Source organism: Dipodomys spectabilis, unplaced genomic scaffold, assembly GCF_019054845.1.
Source record: "Dipodomys spectabilis isolate Male_0828 unplaced genomic scaffold, ASM1905484v1 ptg000266l, whole genome shotgun sequence".
Lineage (NCBI taxonomy): Eukaryota > Metazoa > Chordata > Mammalia > Rodentia > Heteromyidae > Dipodomys > Dipodomys spectabilis.
In genome coordinates, this window is record NW_024870943.1 from 2,953,611 (window position 1) to 2,963,581 (window position 9,971).

Genomic DNA, 9,971 nt, shown 5'->3' on the forward strand with positions numbered 1-9,971 from the left:
TCCTCTGCAGCAGGATGACACGGCACGGCAAGAACTGCACGGCTGGGGCTGTCTACACCTACCACGAGAAGAAGAAGGACACAGGTACTGGGCCAGGGGCCTGAGGGTCTCTGAGTCCCCATCTGACTCTGTGTCTCCATATTGCTCCCTGTGTCCTGCCCCCTAGCATGGTTTCAGCCTTTGAGTCACAGTGTGTGTGTTTTAGCGCCCCCGTGTGGCGGGCGCTGATTGTGCGCCTTCCCTCATCCATGCCTGTCATCCTCCAACCAGTCCTTGAGTTACCACCATTTTCTATCTCTTTTTTTTTTTTGTAGTCAATCATGGGGCCTGAACTCTGGGCCTGGGCGCTGTCCCTCAGCTCTTCAGCTGAAGGCTAGCGCTCTACCACTTGAGCCACAGCACCACTTCCAGCTTTTTTCTGCTTATATGGTGCTAGAGGAATTGAACCAAGGGCCTCATGCATGTGAGGCAAGCGCTCTACCACTTGAGCGTCAGCCCCACTTCCAGCTTTTTCTGCTTATGTGATACTGAGGAATCGAACCCAGGGCCTCATGCATGCAAGGCAAGCACTCTACCACTGAGCCACCTTCCCAGCCCGTTACCACCGTTTTCTAGGAAAGAAAGCAGACAGACAGAGCAGTTCAGGTGCTAGAGATTGGCCAAAACAACAGGACACAGGGGAGTCAGCCATGCGCCCCACTAGGGTCCTCTAAACAGCAGAACACTCAACACAGATGTAACATTTTTCATTTTTTAATTTTAGCTTTAGGTGCCAGTGCTGGGGCTTGAATTCAGGGCCTCACTCATACTCTTCACTTTTTTGCTTAAGTCCGTTTTCTGCTTTTTGGTGGTTAATTGGAGATAAGAGTCTTACAGGCTAGGCACTGGTGTCTCACACCTATAATCCTAGCTACTCAGGATGCTGAGATCTGAGGATTGCGATTTGAAGCCAGCCTGGGAGAAACGTTCCTGTGAGACTCGTAGACCTGTGGCTCAAAGTAGGAGAGCACTAACCTTGAACAAATTAACTCAGGGACAGCACCCAGGCTCTGAGTTCAAGTCCCACAACTGACAAAAAAAAAAGTCTCACAGACTTGTTTGTCTGTGCTGGCTACAAACCAGGATTCTCAAATTTCAGCATCCTGAGTAGCTAGTAACTTCTTTTCTTGTTACTATTATTTTATTTATTGTTTAGCAGAACCTTGCTATGTAGCCCAGCAGGTTTGCCTTCTCTCAGACCTCCTGTCTTCATATCCCAAGTGCTAGGATTATAAGGACATGTGCCACCATGCCCACCTTTCTGAATTGCCTTTTTCTGTGAAGCCTGTTTCTCTGTCTGGGCTCGTCTTCTCCAGCTCCTGAGTTCTCTTGAGGTTTGAAGAGGGGGCTCTGTCTCCTGTCTCCCCATCCCTCCAACACTGCCTATCTCTGTTTCTAGCGGCCTCCGGCTATGGGACCCAGAACATTCGATTAAGCCGGGATGCTGTGAAGGATTTCGACTGCTGTTGTCTCTCTCTGCAGCCCTGTCACGATCCTGTTGTCACGTAAGCCTCGAGTGGGTTCGGGAGATCAGGGTAGGAGCTGCGTGCATGGGTTTGGCCACCTGTAGAGCCAGGGCACTGCAAGCCAGCTATGGAGTCTCTTAGAGGCTCCATGCTCTTATCTGAGATGTAGGCATGATCCTAATCCCTGTCTTATATCATATGAAAGAATATATCCCTACCACAGTAGCCACACATGTAATCCCAGCTACTTGGCAAGCAGGGGCAGAAAGGAGCATCTTGAGTTTAAGGCCAGCACAGGTCAGGTTAGCAAGACCCTGACTCAAAAGCAAAAGGTCTGAGGCATTATTACTTCAGTTATAGGACCTGAGTTCAATCACAGTGCCACAGAAAGTAAAATTTTAAAATATTAAATGAGACATCGCCCCATTTGTTAGGAAATGGAAAGACTTGAAACAAATTATATTCAGTGAAGTAAGCCAGGCCTAAAGAAACATAGGTCTCATGGTTTCCCTTATTTGCAATAACTAGTATATGTCTGAGCAAGCAGAAAAGGTCAGATAAGATGATGTTAGGTGAAATAAACCCCAAGATAAGTATTCAAATGTTTTTGCTTTCAAAGCCAGAAATGGAGCTGTGGCTCAAGTGGTAGAGCACTAGCCTTGAGCTGAAGAGCTTAGGGACAGCGCCTAGGCCCAGAGTTCAGGCCCCACGACCGGACCTCCCTCCCCCCCCAAAAAAAAAGTTTTTGCTTTCATGTAATTGTTTCTAACGTATTTATAAGATGATTTCTTTGTTGCTTTGTATGTCCCTCCCCCATGGTATAACCCCTGCTTAGTCACTGTATTTGATGTTGATATAATTTGTGGAGGGGAAGGGAAAAAAACAAATCGTTTAAATAGGGATACAGATGGACCCATTGCAACAATGAGATGTACAAATCATTATGTTGAAAAATGAACTTTACAACTTTGGCGGGGGTGGAGGGATGGCATGGCGGGGGGAGGGGGGGAATGGGAAGGGATGGGAAGGGGAAACAAAGGAGGAGGCAACAATGCTTGATAACCAATGTACTCATGGGCTGGGAAGGTGGCTCAGTGGTAGAGCGCTTGCCTTGCATGCCTGAGGCCCTGGGTTCGATTCCTCAGCACCACATAAGCAAAAAGAAAAAAGCCGGAAATGGCACTGTGGCTCAAGTGGTAGAGCGCTAGCCTTCAGCTGAACTGCTGAGCGACGGCACCCAGGCCCAGAGTTCAGGCTCCACGACTGGACCCAAAAAAAAAAAAAAAAGAAAAAAGAAATGTACTCATTATCTTGCCCATGTAATTGTAACCCCTCTATAGGATATTTTCACAATAAAAAAAAAAAGAGATAAAAAAACTAAATGAACCTGAAAAAACTAAATGAACCTGGGAAGGAGCCCCTTGGGGGCTCAGGGAGGCGCTGCGGGCCCTGCATGCAGCCCTGGTGGGGAGCTGGCATTGGGCATGCTTTTCCCCCTGGCTGTGATCTGGTCAATTCCATTTTGTTCCCCCACCTCCCTGCAGCCCTGATGGGTACCTGTTCGAACGGGAGGCCATCCTGGAGTACATTCTGCACCAGAAGAAGGAGATTGCCCGGCAGATGAAGGTGAGGAAGGGGAGGACAGTGTTCTTTTGTGTGTGCTCATACTAGAACTTGAACCCACGTCCTATGTGCTGCTTCTGAGCTTTGTTGCCCAGGGCTACTACTCTACTATTTAAGTCTCAGCTCCACGTGCTGGAGATAAGATTCTCAAGGACTGTGGGCACGGGTGGCTCACACCTGTAATCCTAGCTACACAGGAGGCTGAGATCTGAGGATCATAGTTCAAGGCCAGCCCAGATAGGAAAGTCCCGAGAGACCCTTATCTCCAATAAGCCACTAGAAAACCAGAAGTGGTGCTGTAATTCAAGTGGTAGAGTGCTTACCTTGAGCTGAAGTGTACAGAGACAGCGCCCAGACCCAGAGTTCAAGCCCCACGACTACAAAAAAAAAAAAAAAAAAGAGTCTCAAGGACTTTACTGCCTGGGCTGGCTTTGAACTGCAGTCCTCTGATCTCAGCCTCCTGAGTACCTAGGATAACAGGCGTGAGCCATCTGACTTGAGCACAAGCCCGGTTTGGCTGACTTTTGTTTGTTTTTTGAGATAAGACTGCACTGTGTAACCCAATCTGGCCTCACACTCAATCCTTCCACCTCTGCCTCCTGAGTGGCTGCGATTATAGGCGTACCACCATGCCTGGTTTGTACAGCCAGTTGAAACATGCACGCCTGGGTGCTTGCCACCTCCTGCCCAGCAGTGCTGGGGGTAGACCTCTGCCGCCTACAAGGGAAATGGGGTGAGGAGATGCGGGTTCAGCGCCCCCTGCCTTTCCCCCAGGCCTACGAGAAGCAGCGGGGAGCCCGGCGGGACGAACAGAAAAAGCTGCAGCGTGCAGCTGCCCAGGACCAGGTTCGGGGCTTCCTGGAGAAGGAGGAGGCCATCGTGAGCCGGCCCCTCAACCCTTTCACATCCAAGGTCGCCTCGGGACCCAGCACAGGTGACAGGAATGGGAGGGGTGCGAGGCCACCCCCTGCCTGGCTGGACGCCCATCTGATTCTCCATTCTTCCCCCTCCCCTCAGAGGAGGGCCAGCCCGGGCCCAGCGCCGCAGCTCCCAGCAAGGACAAGGACAGGGACAAAGCACTGCCCAGCTTCTGGATCCCGTCGCTGACGCCTGAGGCCAAGGCCACCAAGCTGGAGAAGCCGGTGAGCTCCCAGTGAGGCTGGTTGGGGTCCCATGGGGGGGGGAGGGGGCGTCCCCCCCCAGCCCTCCGCAGCCCCCGCCTGACGCCAGCCTCTGCCCCGCAGTCCCGCACCGTCACCTGCCCCATGTCGGGGAAGCCGCTGCGCATGTCCGACCTGACGCCCGTGCGCTTCACCCCCCTGGACGACTCGGTGGACCGCGTGGGGCTCATCACGCGCAGCGAGCGCTACGTGTGCGCCGTGACCCGCGACAGCCTGAGCAATGCCACGCCCTGCGCCGTGCTGCGGCCCTCGTGAGCCCGGGGCTGGGGAACGAGGGGGGCTCTGCCAGGCTGTGGGCTGCCCAGGCCACCCCTGACCTACGCCCTCCACCCGCAGGGGGGCGGTGGTCACCCTCGAGTGCGTGGAGAGGCTGATCCGGAAAGACATGGTGGACCCTGTGAGCGGGGATGCGCTCACGGAACGCGACATCATCGTTCTGCAGCGGGTAGGCCGCCCCTCTGCGCTGCCGGGCCCCGCCCCGCCCCTAGGCTCCGCCCTCCCATCGGGCTGTGGCCACACCCCTTTCTGTAGGCCCCTCCCTGGGCTCCAGGCTCCTCCCAATCTGGTGTGATCCCGCCCCTTCCTGTGGGCCCCGTCCCCATCCATAAACACATATACCCTTGCAGTCCCTGCCCTTCTAAGGACCCTGCCCCTACCCTCTTCCTGAGGCCTTGCCCTCCTTTTCCTAGGACCCTGCCCCCTCCCTGCCGATTGCCCCCTGGGTCCCTGGCCAGCTTCCCCACCCTATCTCCCACCCTGCATCCCACTAGAGCCCAGCCTCCCCGCCCCCCCCCCCCCCCCCCCCCCGGTCGCCCCCTACGCCCCATTGTCTGCCCTCCTCGCTGCCTCCCTCACCCGTTTCTACCTTTGCAGGGCGGCACGGGCTTTGCGGGCTCAGGGGTGAAGCTGCAGGCGGAGATGTCCCGGCCAGTGATGCAAGCCTGAGCACGGTTGCCAGTAAACTAATAAACGGTGAGGGGTTCCTGGCCCAGTGGCGTCTTCTTCCTCGCAGAGCCCCAGGGTCAGAGCAGGGCCTCAGCACCCAGCTGCCCCACGGCGCCCACCTGAGAGCCAGAACTGGAGGACTGCTGTCCTGAGTTGTGCTGGAGCTCAGGGCCGGCCAGAGAGGGTGGCCAGATCCGCCCTCCCCACGGGGCTGGAGTTGAAAGCGATAGAAGATTTTAGAAAGGCCTCCATTGTTGCCCAGGGAATGCCCTGGCCTGTGTGTGCTCCCCAAGGCCAGGCACCCTTCCTTCTGCTGAGCTGTGTGGGTGTCGGCAGGACTGGCACCCAAGCCCACACCATCACAGGACCCCTGGCCTTAGCCGCCATCCCACCCCTGGGGAATGGAGGACAAGCCAGTGCACTTACTGCAGAGGAAGGTTCTGGAAGGAAGGCCAGTAGCATCATCCCATACCTGGAGAGGCCCCAAGGTGAATGTCTGTCTAGAAACTTCTCTAGGTCCCTCAGAGCCCTCCCACCCAGCCCCCGAGACCTTTGCAGTTTCCCACCCACTGCCTCAACACCCCCACCCACCTGTACCCTCATTTTCCCATCACCCCAACCCTCTGGTTTCCTCTCAGACCCATCAAGACCCCTTGTCTTCCTACTCAGCATAGACTACCTCACCCCAAATAAAAACGGCAAGTTAGCTGATCATGATGGTGCGCATGCGTAATCGCAGTACTGGGGAGGCAGGGATTTCAAGTGCCCGCCATTCTGGGTGGCACAAGACTCAAAAGTCAGAAAGCCGGAAGTCAGATCAGACATGAGTTCACAAAGACTAAATCTCAGCCAGTACCTCTTTTCTCAACAAAGGAAAACAAATAGGGAGATCATGGTCCAGGCCAACCCGATCTTGAATACAACCAATGTTAAAGCAAGCTGGTGGTGTGGTTCAATGGGCAGCAAGTGCACACAAGACCCTTCCTTGGATGGGGGTCTTGAGTTTTTGCCCAGGACAGATAGTCTCCCATCTTTGGGATTTCAGGCATGCACCACCATGCTCAACGAGGACTAGAAATTATTACTGTAATGGGTGTGAAAATGAGTTGGTACTACCTACTGAAGTTAAAGGTATACCCACTTGGTGTTCCAACCCCCTCTGCTTCCTCCTGCCTTCACAGGGAAAATCCAACAAACACCACAACAAACTACCATGTTGGTGTGTGTTTTGTAACAGCCCCAGCTGGAGATGATCTGGTCGATCAGCAGAAAAATGGGTGAATTATGAGCCATCCACCATGGTGGATGCTGTACTCTACAGCTACGGAAGAGGAACCACCTTGCCAATGTGCTCAGGTCCTATCAGTGTAATTCCCTGAATAAAAAATACACTAAAGCTGGGCACCGGTGGCTCACGCCTGTAATACTAGCTACTCAGGAGGCTGAGATCTGAGGATCACAGTTCAAAGTCAGCCCGGGCAGGAAAGTCCGTGAAATTCTTATCTTCAATTATCCACCAGGAAACTGGAAGTGGTGCTCTAGCTCAAGTGGTAGAGCACTTGCTTTGAGCAGAAGAGCTCAGGGACAGCACCCGGGCCCCCCACAGGCGTGAGCCAACAACACCTCAGCTTATAAATGGAGATCCAAACCCCAGTAAAAGCATACACACACAAGTGCTAGCTAGCTGTAGTTTCTGTTAAAAACCAAGAAACTCACCAAAGACATGGCTCCCCAAAAGAGAAGAAGAGAAAAAACAATTTGTAGGTATTTGCTTCAATCTGTAAATTTTCCTTGCAAAGAAATATTTACTGCCTCTGAGAAGACAAATGTGGTGGGAGGAAGACATGTTAACATTTTGCACAGCTGGAATTGTTAGTATATACAGATTAAATGAACAAAACAGCCCCACACCAGAGGTTCAAGTCTGTCATCCCAGCTACTCACGAGGACCATGGTTCAAAGCCAGCCTGGGCAGGAAAATCTGACACTTTTATCTTCAGTTAATCAAAAGTCTGGAAGTGGATCTGTGGCTCAAATGGTACAGTGTCAGCCTAGAGCAAAAAAACTCAAGGACAGCGCCTAGGCCCTGAATTCCAGTTCTATCACTTGCACAAATAAAAAAATGTGCAAAACACACACAAAAATAGGTAGGTCAGGGCTGGGAAGGTGGTTCAGTGGTAGAGCGCTTGCCTTGCATGCCTGAGGCCCTGGGTTCGATTCCTCAGCACCACATAAGCAAAAAGAAAAAAGCCAGCAGTGGCGTTGTGGCTCAAGTGGTAGAGCGCTAGCCTTGAGCTGAAAGAGCTGAGGGACAGCGCCCAGGCCCAGAGTTCAGGCCCCACGATCAGACCTAAAACAAAAACAAAAAGATAGGTAGGCCAGGCACTGGTAGCTCTCATCTGTAATCCTAGCTACTCAGGGGGTTGAGATCTGAGGATCATAGTTCAAAGCCAGCCTAGACAGGAAAGTCCACTAGACTCATCTCCAATGAACCACCAGAAAACCAGAAGTGGCGCTGTGGCTCAAGTGGTAGAGTGCTAGCCTTGAGCTGGAGAGCTCAGGGACAGTGCCCAGGCCCAGAGTTCAAACCCCATGACTGACAAAAAAAATAACAAAACACCCTTCTATATGGAGATACTCAGAATATAAAGGTGGTAGTCGGATTTCCAGCACAAGCTATTACATAGGGAGTAAGTTGTTGCTATTTTGATACAGGATTTTGGACCATGCTACATTGACAGGCTTGCAATTGCCACCTGTGGCCACCAGGGGGCGGACAGCCCTCATCAAAAGCCTGCATGCCCATACGCTAGAATTCACATTCCAGCACTCTCCTAAATCACAGTGATAAATGCTGAAGAAAATAGAAAACGATTGCAGAAAGCCACTGGAAAGTGAAGACAGTCAGGCAAGGATTGGAGAGGACTTCACATTCAGAAAAAGCATGGGGTGAGTTTCTCCTTTGTTCAGCTTTTAGCCTGGAGCTAAACCACCAAGACCTTCCAGCCAGAAAAACAGCAACAGCTGGACAAGGAGTCCTCAAATGACCCTGCTGAAACTGGAAAAAAATTGACAACAGCGCTTGTAATTGTCCTTAATAAATGCCAAGACATTTATTCATTATAAAGAATAAAGAGCTGCTGGGTGCTAGTGGCTCACATTTGTCATCCTAGTGAGACCTGGCGATCACAGTTCAAAGCCAGTCCAGGCAGGAAAGTCCATGAGACTCTTATCTCCAGTGAACCACCAGAAAACCAGAAGTGGCACTGTGGCTCAAGTGGTAGAGTGCTTTCCTTGAGCTGAAGAGCTCAGGCCCTGAGTTCAAGCCCCAGGACTTGCATACACACACACACACCCCATGAAGTATGGTGGGGATGAATCTTGGGGACTGCAGTCCTATAATTTTTTCCTATCTTAAGATTCTGAATTTTTTTTTTCTGTCAGTCCTGGGGCTTGAACTCTGGGCCTGGACGCTGTCCCTGGGCTTCTTTTGCTCAAGGTTAGTGCTCTATCACTTTTGAGCCACAGCACCACTTCTAGCTTTTTCTGTGATTAAAGAGTCTCATGGACTTTCCTGCCGGGACTGGCTTCTAACCGTGATCCTCAGATCTCAACCTCCTAAGTAGCTAGGAGGACAGGTGTGAGCCACTGGCACCTGGCTGGTTTTTGGTTTTGTTTTTTAATGTATTGGCAGTACTAGGGTTTAAGCTCAGGGCTACACATTAGGCAGGCACTCTACCACTTGAGCCACAACCCCAGACCTTTTTGGCTTTAGTTTTCGGTTCTGTCTTGTGAGCTACTCTGCGCAACTCCGAGGTGCAGCTGGGGTCGACCTAAGTCATCGAGAGCCCTTCTCTGATGAGGAGCACGTGGGGCTTTTTCTAGTTTGGGGTTCAGGATAAAGCTGATACAAACCTTATGTGGACAGCCTTCTTCTTGAGGACCGCCCAAGCTATCCTCCCTCTTACGATCCTCCAGCCTGAGCCTCCTGAGGGCTGGGATTTACAGGCCTGCACCACTTAAGCCCAGGTTGATGACCTTATCTTTCTGTTTGGGCTGTACCGGGGATGGGATTGTTGGGGCCAAGTCTGGCCTGCTCAAGTCCAAAGGTGAATTTAACTCCAGTCATGGGGCTGCCTGAGCCACCTTGCCTGCGGTGTTCTTTTACGTTCTGTCCCTGCCTGGATTCCACAGGACTCTCAGGTTCTGATCACAAGTCTGCTCATAACCCTGCCCTGCCCTGCCCTTCCCCCTAACCCCCCTCCCTGCTCTCTGGCCCCCTCCTAAGATTAAACCATGTCTCCGCCCTCTCCTGGGTCTCCATCAAATGGTCCTCTCCTCAGGTCCCTTCTCTCTGGGCCCTCAGCTCCCTGCCCTCCAATCCCCCTTCTGAGTCCAGCCACACTTTCCTGCCCCAGGGCCTTTGCACTTGTTGCTGACTGAAGGGAATTCTGGGAATGCTCTCCTTCCCACCCTCCCCAGGCTAACCACTGAGCCTTTCCTGGCTGATTGATTATCGTAACATTGGCCTCCACCTGTGCTCTGGCTGTATTTCCTGCCAGCCAAACTAGCACTGAGACTCAAACAGGATGCCTATACCCTGCATCCTAGGCTGCTAGCTTTATTTTCCAACTCCAGAACCTCACCCATGCCCAACACCCCTCTAGTGCTCCAGCCCTCCCCCACCCAAGCACTCCTCAGACAGACAGACAAGGAC

General features: G+C 52.4%; 1 protein-coding gene across 1 annotated transcript; it reads left to right on the plus strand.

Annotated features, from left to right (window-relative positions):
• Positions 1-6,648, plus strand: LOC122125879 (nitric oxide synthase interacting protein). The gene is made up of 9 exons (XM_042700544.1): positions 1-84; positions 1,439-1,544; positions 3,050-3,131; positions 3,903-4,062; positions 4,146-4,270; positions 4,373-4,560; positions 4,646-4,754; positions 5,183-5,281; positions 6,436-6,648. The coding sequence occupies exons 1-8, from the start codon at positions 15-17 to the stop codon at positions 5,252-5,254; spliced, it is 912 nt and encodes a 303-aa protein (XP_042556478.1). The 5' UTR covers positions 1-14; the 3' UTR covers positions 5,255-5,281; positions 6,436-6,648.
• The last annotated feature ends 3,323 nt before the right edge of the window (positions 6,649-9,971 follow it).

Bases quoted from the DNA above. Each gene is read 5' to 3' on its own strand.
- LOC122125879 (XM_042700544.1), top strand. From the start codon at position 15: ATGACACGGCACGGCAAGAACTGCACGGCTGGGGCTGTCTACACCTAC. The intron at 1,545-3,049 runs GTAAGCCTCGAG...ACCTCCCTGCAG, and splicing joins TGTCACGATCCTGTTGTCAC to CCCTGATGGGTACCTGTTCG. The intron at 4,561-4,645 runs GTGAGCCCGGGG...CTCCACCCGCAG, and splicing joins TGCGCCGTGCTGCGGCCCTC to GGGGGCGGTGGTCACCCTCG.